This window comes from Budorcas taxicolor, chromosome 1, assembly GCF_023091745.1.
Source record: "Budorcas taxicolor isolate Tak-1 chromosome 1, Takin1.1, whole genome shotgun sequence".
Lineage (NCBI taxonomy): Eukaryota > Metazoa > Chordata > Mammalia > Artiodactyla > Bovidae > Budorcas > Budorcas taxicolor.
Window position 1 is genome coordinate 87,680,819 of NC_068910.1, and position 20,815 is coordinate 87,701,633.

At 36.7% G+C, this 20,815-nt stretch overlaps 1 protein-coding gene across 1 annotated transcript in view; it reads left to right on the forward strand.

Moving 5' to 3' along the window:
• Positions 1–7,164: 7,164 nt before the first annotated feature.
• Positions 7,165–20,815, forward strand: part of LIPI (lipase I) — a 54,504-nt gene continuing 40,853 nt past the window's right edge. The window contains exons 1-3 of the mRNA XM_052644720.1: positions 7,165–7,539; positions 10,250–10,358; positions 16,538–16,639. Of these exons, the coding sequence (XP_052500680.1) occupies positions 7,228–7,539; positions 10,250–10,358; positions 16,538–16,639 (523 nt within the window). The 5' untranslated portion in view covers positions 7,165–7,227. The remainder of the gene's footprint in view (positions 7,540–10,249; positions 10,359–16,537; positions 16,640–20,815) is intronic.

The following is a 20,815-nucleotide window of genomic DNA, read 5'->3' on the forward strand; positions in this document are numbered from 1 at the left end:
CCATGGGATTCTCCAGGCAAGAATACTGGAGTGGGTTGCCATTTCCTTCTCCAGGGGATCTTCCTGACCCAGGGATCTAACCCAGGTCTCCTGCATTGTAGGCAGACGCTTTAACCTCTGAGCCATCCTCAGGCCAGTGTTCCTCGTCCCCCAGTGGATACTGTGGCCACACCGTGGCACAAAAGAATTTCAAGCGACTTCTCCTTAGAGCTAGGGGGTCGAGCAGCTTCCAGTTATCAAGGATGCATCTCAAGGGTGTCTGCCGGGAAGTGGATTGGTTATTTCCCATCTTAACTGGAGGTCTTCTGGGACCTGAGACTGGGCCGTGTGGGCTTTCCGCTGTCCCGGTTTCTAGCACGATGGGCCTTCCCCTGTGCTGGATTTTCTTCGCATTCCGCCTCTACCGCGGGAGCTTCGCTGAGTTGGGCTCCGGCCGTGCTTGGCCTCTTCCACGCGGAGGTTGTTTCAGCCAGGTTATATCCGAGTCATGGCACAACAGGTGTCACGCGAGTGTATGTTCCTCGGTTCTTTGTCTCGTCACAACAAAGATTTGGAGTGACGGACATTAAAGCCCCCTCGGCGTGTCACAGCTCTCAGGCCTTGGATAGACCGTGTTGTAGCTCTCAGGTCTCAAATGGACCATGTTATAGCTCTTAGACAAATCAGTGTTACAGCTCTATTTTATTTAGAAGATAGCAGGAAAATCCATCTTTGAGGCGTGAGGGCACATCGATCTAAAGACACGAGGAGAAGAGTGCCCCAGTGCATGGGAGAGAGAGTATATTTAAGTGTATAGCTCAGTGTTATTAAGTGTATTCACACTGTTGTGCCACCATCACCATCACCCATCTCTAGAACATTTTCATGTTCCCAAACTGAAAATCTGCACCCCATTAACTCCACATTTACCACTTTTTTCATAGCCCTTGGCAACCATTGTTCTACTTTATGCCTTGATAAATTTGACTCCTTAGGTACCTCATTTTAATGAACCATATAGCATTTATATTAATATTTTTGTGACTCTCTTATTTCATGTAATATGACATATCTAAAGTTCTTCCATGTTGTTTCATGTATAAGATTTTCCTTCCTTTTAAAGGCTGTGTAATATTCCACTGGATATATACACCAGGTTTTGTTTATCCATTCACCTTTACTGGATACTTTTGGCTTTTGTGAATAATGCTGCAATGAACACAGCAGCTGCAGCTTTCAGCAGTGCACACAAGTTCCAATTTCTCTACATTCTTGTCAACAAATATTTCCTGTTTTTCGCTGTTTTTTTTTTTTTTTTTCAATAGTAGCCATCCAAATGGGTTGGAAGTGTCATGTCTTCTTTATTTTTAGTTGATTGTTTTGTGCTGATACATTTTGATCTCTTTATCTTTTTTTGCTGTGTATTCTATATATTGTATTTATCACCGGGATTATGTGTAACATCTGAAGTTATGACAGTCTATCTTAAATTGATACTGATTTAGCTCCAATAATGGCAATAAAGACTTCAGTACAAACTTTCACTTAAAATACTCTACTCCATTAAGCTCTACTTCACTCATTTTATGTTATTGATGACACAGTTATATCTTTATATATTGCATACCCATTGACATAGATTTGTAATTATTTCTATGCATGTGTCTTTTAAATACTATGGAAAATAAAAAGTGGAGTTACAAATCAAAATTTCAATAGTATTTTTTATATTTGTTCATAATTTACCTTTACCAGAAAATTTTACATTTTATATGATTTCAAGTTATTGTATAACACTTTCATTTCAACTTGAAGGGCTCCCATTTGCACTTCATATAGAGCAGTTATAGTGTTAATGAATTCTCTCAGCTCTTGTTTGTCTCATTCACACAAAAAATGTGTTAGTCGCTTAGTCGTGTCTGACCCTTTCCAACCCCATGGGCGGTAGCCCACCAGGCTCCTCTGTCGATGGAATTCTCCAGGCAAAAATATTGGGGATCTTATTTTGGGAAGAGGATCTTCCCAACCCAGGGGTCAAACCCCCGGGTCTTCTGCATTACTGGCAGATGCTTTAATGTCTGAGCCACCAGGGATGTGTGTCTGGGGATGTCTTAATTACTCTCTTATTTTTGAAGAACAGTTTTGCCTGATATAGAATTCTAGGTTGAATGTTTTCCTCTTTAACTACTCTACATATATTATCTTACTGCCTTCTGGTTTGCAAAGTTTTTGCTGAGAAATCCACTGATAATTTTATTGAGAATCCCTATAAGTATTACCTTACTGACAAAGGTCTGTCTAGTAAAAACTGTGGTTTTTCCAGTAGTCATGTATGGATGTCAGAGTTGGACCATAAAGAAAGCTGAGCACCAAAGAATTGATGCTTTTGAACTGTGGTGCTGGAGAAGACTCTTGAGAGTTGCTTGGACAGCAAGGAGATCCACCATTCCATTCTAAAGGAAATCAGTCCTGAATATTCATTGGAAGGACTGACACTGAAGCCGAAACGCCACCTGATGTGAAGAACTGACTCATTGGAAAAGACCCTGATGCTGGGAAAGGTTGAAGGCAGGAGAAGGGGATGACAGAGGATGAAATGGTTGGATGGTATCACTGACTTGATGGACATGAGTTCAAGCAAGCCCCAGGAATTGATGATAGACAGGGAAGCCTGGCGTGCTGCAGTCCATGGGGTCGCAAAGAGTCGGACACGACTGAGCAACTGAACTGAACTGAACTGAACTGTTAAATATTTGATTTCTAAAACTTTATTATTTTTTTTCCTATAATCTACCAGAGTTGAATCAGTTTGATATTCTTTAAGAGTTTTACAGTATACTAGTTGGACTTTTTTGTATCATTTGAAAAGTTTTGTTTTTCTTTATCTGATATTAATATTATTAATGAAATTGACTGTGTGCCTACATGTTAAGTTGCTTCAGTTGTGTCTGGCTCTTTACGACCTTATGGACAGTTGCCTGCCAGGCTCCTCTGTCCATGGAATTCTCCAGGCAAGAATACTGGAGTGGGTTGCCATGCCCTCCGCCCTGGGATCTTACCAACCCAGGGATCAAGCCAGCTTGTCTTATGTCTCCTACATTGGCAAGCAGGTTCTTTACCACTAGCGCCACCTGGGAAGCCCAAAATTGACTATACCATGTCACAAAAAAGCTAAACAAAATGAAAAACACAGACCCTCAGTGGTGTTTAATGTAATGTAGCTGCTACATTTATGGATTCAGGTGGGAATTGTACAGGCAGTGCTCTTCTTTGTTGGGTTTGCTGGCATGTTTGGCTTTTAATTGGGTGTCAATCAACTAGGGAGACTAGTACAACTTAGCTCTTTTACACCCCTCTCTCCTTTTCTAGCAGGCCAGACCTGGGGTATTCTCACTGTGATGGCAGAAGTGTGGGATGCCCAGCTCTAACGTGCAAGCCGAGTTCAGCATCTGTTTGCATTACATCACCAAGGTCCTACTTTCCAATATTATAAGCTGTAATACTTGCACCCATATCAAAAATTGGAGCAAGTCATCCGACTTGTGATGGGAGAATACCTCAGAGTTACAAGCCGAATGACATAGATTCAGGAAACAGTGATGTTTTGGAGCCATGATTGCATCTAGTATATCAACCTAGTTTGTCTTTATTTTACTTGTGTGGAATATACCTACCTATCCATTTATTTAAAATTTCCTGTGCACTTCTTTATTTTATAGCTGTTTCTTTTTTATGAAGCTGATTTTTTTAATAGGAAGACTTTATTACAGCTACATAACTTTATCTTTTGCGTAAGTTTATCATTTTGTTTTGTGCTTTCTACTTTCTATATTTTTCATTTTCTTTGTATCTTTTGTATATATACACATTTGCAATACTTTCATATCTTTTAGTGTGTAGAAAGTCATGTCTATTTTTTTACATAATATAATGGTTAACTGTTAAGGTAATCGATATTTTTTAAAACCCATAGTTATCTATTTATTAACATTTTTTAAATTGACATATTCTGAATCCCCCAATTAAGGAATTTTCATACCACTTTATCTATACCCCTTTTAACATAAATTCCCATCTTATATTAGTATACATTGAGGCTTCCCTGGGGCTCACACATTCAATCCCTGGGTCAAGAAGATCCCCTGAAGAGAAGGCTTCCTACTCCAATTTTCTTGCCTACAGAATTCCATGGAGAGAGGAACCATCTTATTAGTATATATTGACTTATACTAAACATTCTTATTAAACATTTGAATAAGAATAATTTCTGATATTGCATTTATGTTTTACTCAGTTTTATACTGTTTACACTTAATTGGTATCTAACTTGTTTCTATGCTCACTTTCTTTTTTAGTGTGAGTTTCTATGGATTTTGTCTTCAATAAATCTCACATTTATTTAATAGTGATGATGTCAGGAACTTTACTTAGTCAACCTTGGGTGGTGTACTTTAGGAAAAATATAAAATTATTGGGCCACAAACTTTTGCACTTATAGTCTTCATTTATTATACTTGTATATGTCTGATGTATTATTTTGGAAGACAAATCTGAAGTCATCATAAATTCATTCTTCTATCAGCAACCTGGATTTTCTGCCTTAATATGTTTAGGATATTTTTCTTTTTCATTGAAACCAAAACTGATTCCAGGAGGTCTCTTAGTGAGTCTGATGAACTGAATTTCTCCAGATACTGGTTAACCCTTTTCAGTTTGCATACCCTGGTATGCAGTTATTTCCTTAGTTGTTTTAACTGCTACCCCCTTTCTCCCCATTTCCTCCCTACCTGCCAAGGGAATGATGATTTTTAATTTGAATCTTTATTTTCTATCCCATGTCTATGTTTACCTTCATAATTTAAATATATTTTCTCCTTCATATCTTACTATATATAAGGTGAGATTTTCATGTTTTTACGTCTGTAAAATGAATTTTTATTCTGCAATTGCATTTTTCCTTTTTGTGAACTGGAGTATATTTTTATTCCATTTTAACCTTAAGCTATTGTTTTTGCCTCAATAAATTTTCTCTTAATACCCTCCTGTTTTTGAGATGTGTTTTTTCCTTGCATTCTAATGAGAGTTCTAAAGAGTTTCCTGCAATTACTTCTGCATCTGATAATAGACAATAGACTTTTCTGTTGTTTGTTTTAGGTGGTTTCTTTCGCTTATTTCATCAGAGGGATTTTGTTTATTCATTACTCATTCCAGGGCCAGGTAAAATCTACCTTGGCTTTTAGTGGGCCAGCAGTTTGGATATATCAATTGCATTTTGAATTCTCAGAGTTCCAGCTGGTGGGAAATAGGATAAGCACAATTGTCTACCCTATTTGTACTCTGTTAAGCATTGATATTGCCTTGAGTTTTAATTTATTCCTCCTCTCCACTTCCTCATTCCTTTGTACTTAGAACAAATGAGGTATCAAAGTTTTTTAGCTGTTAATCTGGGAATTCAATTTCACTTCCTTCCTTCTTTGTCTTCTTCTGAATAATTATGATAATATCACATATATAAGCTCCCAACAAGAATGATTGCAACTAGTGCATATTATTATGTCTTTTCCAAATATATTTGTGTATAAATAGCTGTATCATTTTAAATGTGTATTTATAAATGTTAAAAGAGATACTTAAATTTATCAAATACATATAAATGTATGTAATGACTTGAGCACATTATTTCTGGGCATTTAAATTACCTCTATTTCTCTAATATTCAAATAACACATGTTCATTTTTTATGTATTTTCAGACTATTGGTGTAAATTCTTAGAAGTGTAATTACTACATAAACTTTACTAACACTTTTGTGAATTTTTGCTATGTATTGACAAATTTTTTTCCAACTCTTCTTACCAAGTTAAATTTCCAGAAGCAGTATAAGCATATGCTGTCATTAAAAAATATTTTGAGATTGTATCCTCATTTTAAAAAAATTACAATTCTTAAAAATTATGAAAAGATAAAACAACCATGTTTCACTGCCTGGTAATGACCATTGCATTGGTTTGGCTTAGATATTCCATTTTCTGCTCTGCTTTCATCTAGGATGGATGGCTGGATAGATAGATATGTAGGTATATAGATGATAGATAGATAAATAGGATCCACAGATTGATGAAATTACATATGATGATAACTAAGGTATTTTAAATTTTTGTGTGATTATGCATAACCCCATAATTAATATATTTATATTTAACACAGTGCTCATTTCATTAGTGTAACTCTAGCAAGAAAATCCGGAGAAGGCAATGGCACCCCACTCCAGTATTCTTGCCTGGAAAATCCCATGGATGGAGGAGCCTGGTAGGCTGCAGTCCATGGGGTCGCTAGTAGTCGGACATGACTGGGCAACTTCACTTTCACTTTTCACTTTCATGCGTTGGAGAAGGAAATGGCAGCCCACTCCAGTGTTGCTGCAGAATCCCAGGGATGGGGGAGCCTGGTGGGCAGCCCTCTATGGGGTCGCACAGAGTCGGACACAACTGAAGCGACTTAGCAGCAACAGCAGCAGCAGCAAGAAAATCAGGAAGATTAAATATTTTTAATATTTTGTATGTGTGGTATACACATACACACATACAATTTCAAAATGAAGTATTAACTTTTGCTCTGAGCATCCATATATATGAATCTTTGTTACATTTACCCTTATAAATATTACATATTAAAAGGATTTTTTCATTGTGTTTAATTTGATAGGAAGAAATTGATATATTTTTGTTTTTATTTGATCACTATTCAGGTAAAATATATTTTTCCTGATGCTTATTATCTATATCTTGATATTCTTCTGCAAAACTGCTAAAGTTCATAATCAACTTGTGGACTTTTATTGGTGTGTAGAACACTTTCCTTATTAACAATATTAATGATTTCAATCACATCATTGCTAATTTGTACTGATAAAACTAATTCTTAATTTTTAGCCAGCCACATTCATTTCTATATTTTATTGTAATTTCTGAATACATCTACTTCAAAAAGTCTACTTAAGTAATCAATGAATTACTTTCAACATTGCAGATGCTCAATATGTTAAACTGCTAATAAAATAAAATACTCCACACCCTCCAAGTTCAATTATTTGCTTTGCAGCAGTTACAAGAATAGAATCAAATAAATACTATCCCAATACTCAGCTTGACTGACTTTTTTTTTTTAATTTCAGGGAGTAAGGCACCATGCCTTGAATTCTCTCATCTAAGTTTAAAGGATTCCTTCAGAGATCTGTTTAATCCCAAAATGGAGATATCTTTGATGTTGTATACAAGGAACAACCCAACTTGTGCTGAATCACTGTTTGAGAAGAATGATGCACTTAACGTTAATTTCAACACAAGCAAGAAAGTAGTCTGGCTGATTCATGGATACAGACCACTGGGCTCCACTCCTTCATGGCTTCAGAACTTTGTGAGGATTTTGTTGAACCAAGATGATATGAATATAATTGTAGTAGACTGGAACCAAGGGGCTACAACTTTTCTTTACATTAGGGCAGTTAAAAATACCAGGAAAGTTGCTGTCAGTTTGAGTAGGTACATTCAGAATCTTTTGGTAAGTCTGGAATTTTATGGGTTATATATGTTATACAATAAATGGTGGTTTTATAATAGTACAAAATGGTGATAAAGTAAATACTATTTACTTTATTAAGACTTTGTTAATCAAGAATTACTGCACAAGTGTGAAGAATTACTGTGTTGATGTGCTTCACATATGCAGCCATTTTTCTTTTGTGTTAATGGATAATTCTATACCTAGACATGATCTATCTTATTTTTTAAAGTTATCTTAAAGACTCAATTATCATATTTTATCTTAAAATATTTTAAGATTTTTGTTTTTTTAACTCTGCCTATGCTGACTTCAGGATTAGTTAGTGATTTTATGTGGAGAGAGGAAATAAACTATTTAATTATTAGACTTTTTAGATATATTTTCTAAGATATGTCTAAAATGACAAAGTGTACATTGGTCAAAATGAAAAACAACTTGAAAAGTAGCATACTTGCACCATCTTGGAGGCAGGTCTCACTTCCTTTTAGGCTTATCCAGTTTAAATGAAGTCCAGTTAAGTAAATTCAGGCCAGTTCTAGGTTCATCTGTGTTTCAAATGATCTTTAAGTCAAGGTATATGGAGATCTAGAGATCTATGTCTGTTGTAGAGAGAAGTCATAGTAATGGTGCTCGAGAGAAAGAAAGGTGATAAAAGACTTGGGGTCATTCTTGAGCTTGAAGTCCACCTTCGAGTTGTATTTGCTGAACTTCCAAGCCTCTGCTGAAATTCAGCAAGCATCATAGATCCAAGAAACAGTTGTATGTAGTTGTTAGAAGTCAGACTAGAGGGATTCAAAGACCACCATAATCACACCATCAGTGTGAGTCTGAGCAATAGCTTAACCATTCTGCTTCATTTCTGTCTATTCATTTGGGATAACAAAACTTTATAACAATATTTGATTTAAGTGTTATGGAAAATTAATTCTTAACCAGTGCTTGTTATGTAATAACCTTTAAATGAAATCAGCTATCATTATTATTTTTACATCCACAAATTTGGACAACACCAAACCATCCCTCTGGAGACAGAAGGCTATTGATTCACTTGTTCTTACTGATAGCCTGAAAATTGCATAATTAGTTCTTCCTTTTTGCAGTGGTCTTTTCTATACTTAATACATATGTACTTCAAAGTGTGGAACTTGTGAATATTAAATACAGAAGTTTAGGAAAAGTCTAATGTTAGATAAATTTCTAACAGTGCTTTTCCTTGCAATGGCTCCATATTAATAAGGAAGGATGAAAAATTCAGTAGCACTAAAGTTGAGAGTAATATTCCCTGGAGGTTGCAGGTACTAGTCTGAGAAATGTTGAAGAAAATTATCACCCCATGCCTGGGAAATCAGAATCTAGTTTCTCATTAGAATAAATGTTTCACATCTTTCTATCAGCCATCAGATGTGTGATTGTGCGGACTGGACCATGACCTGCTTCCTGAGAGTGTAAGAGAATATAATAAGAGAAATTCTCCCTTGTTTATGCTCCTAATGTCCCCATACCCCTCTCCTGGGCTGTGAGTCTAGGAGGTGATCAAAACTTGGGCTTTAAAAATTAGACTCCATTGCTCTCCAGTTTGTAATCAGGCTAACTCACTTAAAATCGCTGCATCTCATTTTATCATCTCTAAAGTAAGAGTGGATATTCATATTGTTCAGTCTTCTTCAAGTTTTTGACACAATTTACAGATAAAACAAAGAAGCAGGTTAGTTTATATTTTGAAGTTAAATAGACCTGGACTTGAAGTCTATCTTTTTCCCTTAGTCAGTTCAGTTCAGTTGCTCAGTCGTGTCCGACTCTTCGCGATCCCATGAATTGCAGCATGCCAGGCCTCCCTGTCCATCACCAACTCCCGGAGTTCACGCAGACTCACGTCCATCGAGTCCGTGATGCCATCCAGCCATTTCATCCTCTGTCGTCCTCTTCTCCTCCTGCCCCCAGTCCCTCCCAGCATCAGAGTCTTTTCCATTGAGTCAACTCTTTGCATGAGCTGGCCAAAGTACTGGAGTTTCAACTTTAGCATCATTCCCTCCAAAGAAATCCCAGGGCTGATCTCCTTCAGAATGGACTGGTTGGATCTCCTTGCAATCCAAGGGACTCTCAAGAGTCTTCTCCAACACCACAGTTCAAAAAGCATCAATTTTTCGGCGCTCAGCCTTCTTCACAGTCCAACTCTCACATCCATACATGACCACAGGAAAAACCATAGCCTTGACTAAACGGCCCTTAGTCGGCAAAGTAACGTCTCTGTAGTAATAAGTATATATGACTTTGGGCAACTCACTATAAAACCATATTTATTAAGCATTTAATAGGTGCCAGGGAAAGTTTTAGGCAATGGATAAAAATAAATAGCTCATAGGACTTTGTGAATATTAAGTATGAGATTTATAAAGCACTTATCAAGGTCACTAGCACAAAGTATTCAAATATGTTTTATTTTTATTATTACAAAATAATTAAGTATATTATTTTACATCTGCTTTTCTAGATAAAAAATTAATGGTATTAATATGTAAAGAAAAATCAGATATTTTATTAAAAAGTTGAACGAAGATATGGTTGTTTGAAATTATAAAATTGTATTCCCTGTCTCCCAGAAGTGGACTAAACCAGAAAAAATAATGATTTTTAGAACAGTGATGCAACGAGGCATAATTTGTGACTTTCTGAAATGAAAATTGTAACACTGCATTTTGAATTGCAGAAGCATGGAGCATCTCTTGATAATTTTCATTTCATAGGTGTGAGCTTAGGGGCTCATATTAGTGGATTTGTTGGAAAGATATTTCATGGTCGAGTTGGAAGAATAACAGGTAAAATATTTTAAATTATCTTTATTTATTTTAAATATTTTTGATAAAATTAATGTTTTAGTATACTTTTAAGTTTCAGAAATTGTTACTTTATTTAACAGGGGCAATATTTAAGCAATGGAAACTGCACAAACGTTTATCATTTTTCTATATTATATTCAAAGGCTGGTCTCTGTTTTAGTTAGACTCTTAAGTCTTACTTATTTCTTAACCAAACTTAAGTTACCCAAATAGAAATGGAAGGGAAATGATTTATTTTTGCATATGAATTAATTTGCATGTGAATTTTAAGGAGACCTTATTGTAACAATCCTGAGGAAAGTTTTACCCGTTAGAACTTTTACACATGCAAAACGTTTTTCATGTATTAACCAATATATAACCTGTTATCATAAATTTAATTTTTAGAAACTTTGATATAATTTAATTCTTTTGAATTTATTTTTCATTTTTTAAATTGAACACCTGAAGAGAGAATCAGGAGTTAGTATTTATACCTGGGAGATTCTGGACCCCAGTTCTCATTGTATTTCCTTAACAAAGTTATTGCCTTCACAAAGTTTAGTAACCAAATAATGCTGACATGGATTTTCAGGCCTCCCTTTAGGAATGGCAGTGATTTTAAAACTAGAAGGATAATATCCTTTACCAGTTAATTTAGCTTTCTAGAATTATTGAGATCTATTCCAAAAATTATAATAATTTCAAATGTTAATACTAGAGTCTTAAGCAAAGGGGGAGGGGATAAGTAAATAAATTGTTTATAGATATTTTACTGCAGCCATGAAATTAAAAGACGCTTTCTGCTTGGAAGAAAAGTTATGACCAACTTAGACAACATATTGAAAAGCAGAGACATTACTTTGCCAACCAAGGTCTGCCGAGTCAAGGCTATGGTTTTTCCAGTGGTCATGTATGGATGTGAGAGTTGGACTGTGAAGAAAGCTGAGTGCCAAAGAATTGATGCTTATGAACTGTGATGTTGGAGAAGACTCTTGAGAGTCCCTTGGACTGCAAGGAGATCCAATCAGTTCATTCTGAAGGAGATCAACCCTGGGATTTCTTTGGAAGGAACGATGCTAAAGCTGAAACTCCAGTACTTTCGCCACCTAATGTGAAGAGTTGACTCATTGGAAAAGACTCTGATGCTGGGAAGGATTGGGGGCAGGAGGAGAACGGGACAACAGAGGATGAGATGGCTGGATGGTATCACTGACTCGATGGACATGAGTCTGAGTGAACTCTAGGAGTTGGTGATGGACAGGGAGGCCTGGCGTGCTGCAATTCATGGGGTCGCAAAGGGTCGGACATGACTGAGCTACAGAACTGAACTGAATTGAGAGTCTTTAAAGAACTTAAGTATGCCTTACTTGCTTTGATCAGTCTTAATTTTATCTTCCTTATAAAGGATGTGAAAATTGAGGTTAACTGAGTAAATTCAGGAAGGTCAAGAATTTAATAACATCTAAGCCAGGACTTATACAAAGATCTCTGGCATCCAAAGCCTATTCTGTTTCAACCACCATACTAGCGCAGTTTGAACAGTTGATCAGCCTGCTTTATTTTAAGAAGTGTTTATTCACATATTAGACTAATTAGAATGGCTTCACATGCCAAGCAATCATCAGGGTTTAAAAGCCAGCAAATGTGTTGGATCTACATCAGGGCAATTTACAGGAAGAGAGAAATTTCTGCTTCATTCAGTCATGTCGGATCTAACAACCATTGGATCATAGAAAAAGCAAGAGAATTCCAGGAAAACATCTACTTCTGCTTCACTGAATATGCAAAAGCCTTTTTCTGGATGGACACAATAAACTGCGGAAAATTCTTAAAGAAATGGGAATACCAGACCATCTTACCTGCCTCTTGTGAAACCTGTATGCAAGTCAAGAAGCAGCAGTTAAAATGAGACATGGAACAACAGACTGGTTCAAAATTGGGAAAGGAGTATGTCAAGGCTGCATATGGTCACCCTGCTTATTTAACTTATATGCAGAGTACATCATATGAAATGCCAGGCTGAATGAATCACAAGGTGGAATCAAGATTTCCATGAGAAATATCAACAACCTCAGATATGCAGATGACACCACCCTTATGGCAGAAGGCAAAGAGGAAGTAAAGAGCCACTGATAAAGGTGAAAGAGGAGAGTGAAAAAGCTGGCTTAAAACTCAACATTCAAAAAACTAAGATTCAAAGATGGAGAAGCTCTATACAGTCAACAAAAACAAGACTGGGACCTGACTGTGGCTGTGATCATGAACTCCATATTACCAAATTCAGACTTAAATTGAAGAAAGTGGGGGAAACCGCTAGACCATTCAGGTATGACCTAAATCAAATCCCTTATGATTTAGAGTGAAAGTGAGAAATAGATTTAAGGGACTAGATCTGATAGACAGAGTGCCTGATGAACTATGGACAGAGGTTTGTGACATTGTACAGGAGACAGGTATCAAGACCATCCCCATGGAAGAAAAATGCAAAAAATCAAAATGGCTGTCTGAGGAGGCCTTACAAATAGCTGTGAAAAGAAGAGAAGCGAAAAGCAAAGGAGAAAAGAAAAGGTATAAGCATCTGAATGCAGAGTTCCAAAGAATAGCAAGGAGAGATAAGAAAGCCTTCCTCAGCAGTCAATGCAAAGAAATAGAGGAAAACAACAGAATGGGAAAGACTAGAGATCTCTTCAAGAAAATTAGAGATACCAAGGAAACGTTTCATGCAAAGATGGGCTCGATAAAGGACAGAAATGGTATGGACCTAACAGAAGCAGAAGATATTAAGAAGAGGTGGCAAGAATACACAGAAGAACTGTACAAAAAAGATCTTCATGACCCAGATAATCACGATGGTGTGATCATTCACCTAGAGCCAGACATTCTGAAATGTGAAGTCAAGTGGGCCTTAGAAAACATCACTACAAACAAAGCTAGTGGAGGTGATGGAATTCCAGTTGAGCTATTTCAAATCCTAAAAGATGAGTGAAAGTGCTGCACTCAATATGCCAGCAAATTTGGAAAACTCAGCAGTGGCCACAGGACTGGAAAAGGTCCGTTTTCATTCCAATCCCAAAGAAAGGCAATGCCAAAGAATGCTCAAACTACCGCACAATTGCACTCATCTCACACGCTAGTAAAGTAATGCTTAAAATTCTCCAAGCCAGGCTTCAGCAGTATGTGAACCGTGAACTTCCAGATGCTCAAGCTGGTTTTAGAAAAGGCAGAGGAACCAGAGATCAAATTACCAACATGTACTGGATCATGGAAAAAGCAAGAGGGTTCCAGAAAAACACCTATTTCTGCTTTATTGACTATGCCAAAGCCTTTGACTGTGTGGATCACAATAAACTGTGGAAAATTCTGAAAGAGATGGGAATACCAGACCACCTGACCTGCCCCTTGAGAAACCTATAGGTAGGTCAGGAAGCAACAGTTAGAACTGGACATGGAACAACAGACTGGTTCCAAATAGGAAAAGGAGTATGTCAAGGCTGAATATTGTCACCCTGCTTATTTAACTTCTATGCAGAGTACATCATGAGCAATGCTGGGCTGGAAGAAGCACAAGGTGGAATCAAGATTGCCAGAAGAAATATCAATAACCTCAAATATGCAGATGACACCACCCTTATGGCAGAAAATGAAGAGATGCCTCTTGATGAAAGTGAAAGTGGAGAGTGAAAAAGTTGGCTTAAAGCTCAACATTCAGGAAACTAAGATCATGGCATCCAGTCCCATCACTTCACGGGAAATAGATGGGGAAACAGTGGAAACAGTGTCAGACTTTATTTTGGGGGGCTCCAAAATCACTGCAGATGGTGACTGCAGCCATGAAATTAAAAGACGCTTACTCCTTGGAAGGAAAGTTATACCAACTTAGATAGTATATTGAAAAGCAGAGATACTACTTTGCCAATCAAGGTCCGTCTAGTCAAGGCTATGGTTTTTCCAGTTGTCATGTATGGATGTGAGAGTTGGACTGTGAAGAAAGCTGAGCACCGAAGAATTGGTGCTTTTGAAGTGTGGTGTTGGAGAAGACTCTTGAGAATCCCTTGGATTGCAAGCAGATCCAACCAGTCCATCCTAAAGGAGATCAGTCCTGGGTATTCATTGGAAGGATTGATGCTGAAGCTTTAACTCCAATACTTTGGCCACCTCTTGCGAAGAGTTGACTCATTGGAAAAGACCCTGAGGCTGGGAGGGATTGGGGGCAGGAGGAGAAGGGGACGACAGAGGATGAGATGGCTGGATGGCATCACTGACTTGATGGACATGAGTTTGAGTGAACTCCAGGTGTTGGTGTTGGTCAGGGAGGCCTGGCTTGTTGTGATTCATGGGTCGCAAAGAGTCGGACGCAACTGAGCGACTGAACTGAACTGACTTATGGCATCTGGTCCCATCAGTTCAGTTCAGTTCAGTCGCTTAGTTATGTCTGACTCTTTGTGACCACACGGACTGAAGGATGCCAGGCCTCCCTGTCCATCACCAACTCCTAGAGTTTGCTCAAACTCATGCCCTTCAAGTCGGTGATACCATCCAACCATCCTATCCTCTGTCATCCCATCCTATCCCTTTTCCTCCCTCCTTCAGTCTTTGCCAGCATCAGGGTTTTTTTCCAGTGAGTCAGTTCTTCACATCAGGTGGCCAAAGTACTGGAGTTTCAGCTTCAGCATTAGTCCTTCCAATGAATATTGAGGGTTGGTTTCCTTTAGGATTGACTGCTTTGATCTCCTTGCAGTCCAAGGGACTCTCAAGAGTCTTCTCCAACACCACAGTTCAAAAGCATCAATTCTTCGACACTCAGCTTTCTTTATAGTCCAACTCTCACATCCATACATGACTAGTAGAAAAACTATAGTTTTGACTAGAGACCTTGGTCAGCAAAGTAATGTCTCTGCTTTTTAAAAGGCTGTTTAGGTTGGTCATAGCTTTTCTTTCAAGGAGCAAGCATCTTTTAATTTCATGGCTGCAGTCCACATCTGCAGTGATTTTGGAGACCCCAAAATAAAATCTTTCACTGTTTCTCATCACTTCCTGTGATCTGGTCCCGTTACTTCATGGCAAATAGATGGGGAAACAATGGAAACAGAGACTTTATTTTGTGATTTCCTAAAGGAAATCAACCCTCAATATTCACTGGAAAGACTGATGCTGAAGCTGAAGCTCCAATACTTTGGCCATCTGATGTGAAGAGCTGACTCATTAGAAAAGATCCTGATGCTGGAAAAGATTGAGGGCAAGAGGAGAAGGGGATGACAGAGGACCAGATGGTTGGAGTGCATCACCTACTCGATGAACATGAGTTTGAGAAAACTCCCAGAGATGATGAAGGACAGGGATGCCTACTGTGATGCAATCCATTTTGTCTCATAGAGTTGGACATGACTGAGTGACTGAGCAACAACAACTATTCAATCATGTGGGCCAGATAAACTAGGGTTAATAGAAGATTGAGATAAGCAACATTATATTTTATTTTAAAAATATCTTTTTAAGATAATTATTACCCTATTGAATAGATGTTCTCAAGGCATTTCATTTCATCTCTTCCTCAGCATTTTTTGATACTCTGCAGCAGACCATGAGCTTAGAATTTTATTTAGAATTCTGAATACACTAGAAATAATATTATCTTTTATAACACTTTTAATATATATTTTTCTTTTTTGTGTGCAGTAAATTTTTCCAAGAAATGAATGATAAGCTAATAATAAATATGTTTTATCCCACAGATCAAATTGCACTTAAAATCATTTTAGACCTTTCAGTACACCCAGGATGAGCTGGTATGAAATAAGGTTGAAGATAGGATCAGGATAATATTTATTATTTTTCCCCCTTCAGGAGGAGTAGTAGTTACTTTCTATTAAATAGAATTTTACTACCAGCATATTTGTAATTACTTGTTAAATGAATGTCCTAAAGAAAGCCACAATATTTTGTCAAGGTATGTGTAGTGTGACTTAACACTGCATCATTGATAAACTCAAGATTGGGAATAATGTTATTCAAATGAAACAGATAGTTGCTATTCATCTAATTCAATTTATCTTTAGATATGTTTTTTGACAGGTTTAAACTTGTTATGTTTATAATTAATAATAATGCAAGTGTGTGGTAATAACTCTGTAATATAACTTGATTAATATATTAATAATTTCTTTCTTGAATTTCAGGTCTTGATCCTGCTGGGCCACAATTCTCTGGAAAACCTTCACATGGCAGATTAGATTACACTGATGCAAATTTTGTGGATGTCATCCATACTGATATCAATGGTAACAACGCAGGATTTATTTCTTACTTATTTGAAAATGCAAAAAGTGATGTGGACACTGGGGAAGAGGAAAAGGAAACAGTAGTGGACGAAGTGTTGTCTGAAATTATATGATTATTATATTTCCCACAAGCAACATTTCTTAGAGTTAGTTTATTCTGTGGTGTAAAATGATACTCTGCCCTTAGTTTTTAGGAACTGTCAGATCATCCTAAAAAACAGAAATTTAATAAAAAATTATACTTCATCCTTTCATTCTATTAACAATTTTATTGATTTGATCACAATTTCCCCCATGCTTGATATACCTGATATATTTAGGTTACTCTTCTCTCTTCTCATTTTATCACCTTGTTGTATAATAACTCTAACTGAGCACATATATTGAAGCACAGAGAAACAATAATTTTCCCTAAAGATTTTAAATTATTTTTCTCTAAATGTCTAACTCACTATTGATAGTTTTGCCCAGAGTACCTTGGACAAACACTTTCCAGAAATATTTTAGATGGCCCTGATCTCCTTCCTGTATTGAAACTGATATTGAGTACTTCCTATATACTAATCACTTTCAATTATTTATGTGGATTAATTTTGGAATGCTCCTAAATCCCCATGAAATAAGTAAACATTCCCCTTTCTGCTGATGAAGAGGCTCAGGTCTAAGTGACAAAGTCAGTAAGAGGCAGTCACAGTTTGAAATAGTGTCTTTTGATTCCGGTATCTTCACCTCACCAGTATGTTGCTCAGATTAACTAGTAATTTACATGTGTTATGGTTGGTGGCATGATACAGACAGGAGAAACTGACCCAAAGATGGTTCCCAATTTCCTATTTCTTCAGGTCGATTTTCCCTTTGACCCAGGTAATTTATTTGCTCCTCTATTATCCTGAATTTACTCTAGGAGAATCGATATCAATGATTTTGTGAGATATAAATACCGTTAATGCAATAGGTGACAAGTTTTCAACTTCTATGCCTGTATACCAGTGTGCTGAGCCTATAATTAGAACAATTATGCTCTTTATTTGGAGAAGGCAGTGGCAACCCACTCCAGTACCCTTGCCTGGAAAGTCCCATGGACGGGGGAGCCTCATAGGCAGCAGTCCATGGGGTCGCTAAGAGTCAGACATGACTGAGCATCTTCACTTTTACTTTTCCCTTTTATGCATTGGAGAAGGAAATGGCAACCCACTCCAGTGTTCTTGCCTGGAGAATCCCAGGGATGGGGGAGCCTGGTGGGCTGCCGTCTATGGGGTCTCACAGAGTCGGACACGATTGAAGTGACTTAGCAGCAGCAGCAGCAGCAGCATGCTCTTTATTTGGAATGTAAGTTCATCTACATCATACAGAGTCATTGTCTAAAGTTTCATAATTCTAATATGATACCCTCAGCCTTTTATGTCTTCCTAATCTCGAGCCCTTGATATCACCTTAACGTTTCCACACACGACAACACACCTAGTGCCCAGGTACTCTGCAGTTCTTTTGAAATTCCAGCTTCAGTTCTGCTTATGGCCTTTTGAATTAATGTTTCATACATTTTATTGCTTTTGGTTTGCATTTTTTAGTTTTCTTAATAAAATTTTTGGATTGTCTTATATTCTTAATATCTTTTGATGACTCAGTTTATCAAGTACGACTTGCCACTAGGTGCCATAAATTGCCACCTTTAATTGATCTTTGTATGACTCTCACCAATGAGGAACACAGATTTTTGATACTGCATATTCACTGGTTTCAAAGAATCCCTGAATAAGATATTTGAGGTCAGCACATAAACCTGACAGATTTCTCTTTCCTGAAATACTAACCCACAAGTGCATTTTCTAGTCAGTAATTCTTGTCTTTATTCAGATGTTAATGTTAAAGAAGCTATGTTGCCTTTCATAATTGTTGATTAGATAATCTGAATAAATATTCTTTCTGGGATATCAGGGAAAAAATTACCAGTTCAATATCCAGAACATTTAAAAAAAATACAACACTCCAGGGAGGTGAACTGGTCATTTGGAGTCGCTTGTCTCATGGATGGTTTTCTGATGTAGAGAGTATAAAAAGTGTTTTTGTAACCCGCATAAGATGTTGTAAAACATCTTATGCTATTTTTTTAGACCCCAAAGGGTAGCACTATAGCAGTAACAATAAGCTTGAAACAAACCAGACTCTTTATAGTCTTTAGCAAGCTTTTAGTAATTCAGTGTTATCCAGAAAAAACTCACATATTAAGTTTTGTTTAAGGAGTTCTTACATTATCAGACCCTATAGGTATCTGATAGAAGCAAATGATAGTCCTTTATGTACAAGGATCATGCCATCTGTGTCCTCAAATTATTATAAATATATTTTTAAATGTCCAGCATCAATTGGAGATAGCCAGGTACACATGAAGCAAGAAACACATATGAGAACCAAGAAACAATTGTCAATAGAAACAGACCCATAGGCCTCTGACTATTGGAATTATTGCACACCAGCTAAAAAAGTGCTTATTATTTTCAAAGAGATAGATAAGATTGGAAATATCAGCAGAGAATGATATTTAAGTATAAATATGACCTATTCTATTTGATAAAAATAATAATGGTTCTTAACCTAAGAAGTAAATTAATTGACAATTATTGAGTGGGTTTAGCAATGAATTTGAATCAGGTACAAAGAGAAAGCATGTGACTTGGAAAATTGGTGATAGTCTATTTCTAGAGTGAAGAAAAAAGATCCAATACAGAGCAAAAAGCAAATAATATAGACAATACAGAGAGGTAAGAGGTTCATAGGATACATAGCAAGAAGGTCAATCATATTTCATTCAATTTCCAAATAAAAAGGGAGAAAAATGGAACAGAAGTGATATTTAAGGATAATATCTCAGAATTTCTAAAAAGTCAGGAATTATAATCAATCAAAAAATTGAAATGCACAGTTAATTCCAATGTGAATAAATAGACAAACTGATTGAGACATATGATGATAAATTTACAGAAAAGACCACATCAAAGCATATAACATAAAATTAAACAAAATAAATGATCTAAATTGCAACTAATTTCTCAAGAGAAGCAGTGGAAGTTAAGAAAGAATAGAGTTATATTTTCAATATGTTGAAAGAAAATAGCTTCCTAGTATTGCAGTGTGTTTCAGGAAAAAAAATGAAACTATGCAGTTTCAGACAAGTATACACTGAGAGAAATTATCATCAAAAGAAGGAAAATTATCCTTTTATGGCTATTCAGGAAGGAAGAGCACTGAAAATGGTAAAACACACTTCAGTTTAAATGAATATTGACGGCATAAAACATTGTAATTGTTTTATAGAATTTGGAATACATAGAGGATTAAAATACATTACAAAAATAGTATATTGTTAGGGTTGTTAAATGAAGTTTAAGCATTAGTTGTTCCTTATAAGAAAGTTTAAAAGTAATTGTAATTAACCTCCAATTAAAATTAATAAATTTAAATTTAAAAAAGTAAGTGTCAACATTTGGTGTACATAACCTTCAGCAATAAGTGAACCGTGAACTTCCAGATGTTCAAGCTGGTTTTAGAAAAGGCAGAGGAACCATAGGTCAAATTGCCAACATCTGCTGGATCATGGAAAAAGGAAGAGAGTTCCAGAAAAACATCTATTTCTGCTTTATTGACTATGCCAAAGCCTTTGACTGTGTGGATCACAATAAACTGTGGAAAATTCTGAGAGAGATGGGAATACCAGACCACCTGACCTGCCTCTTGAGAAACCTGTATGCAGGTCAGGAAGCAACAGTTAGAACTGGACATGGAACAACAGACTGGTTCCAAATAGGAAAGGAATATGTCAAGGCTGTATATTGTCACCCTGCTTATTTAACTTCTATGCAGAGTACATCATGAGAAATGCTGGGCTGGAGGAAGCACAAGCTGGAATCAAGATTTCTGGGAGAAATATCAATAACCTTAGATAGGCAGATGACACCACCCTTATGGCAGAAAGTGAAGAGGAACTAAAGAGCCTCTTGATGAAAGTGAAAGAGGAGAGTGAAAAAGTTGGCTTAAAGCTCAACATTCAGAAAACGAAGATCATGGCGTCTGGTCCCATCACTTCATGGGAAATAGATGGGGAAACAGTGGAAACAGTGTCAGACTTTCTTTTTCTGGGCTCCAAAATCACTGCAGATGGTGACTACAGCCATGAAA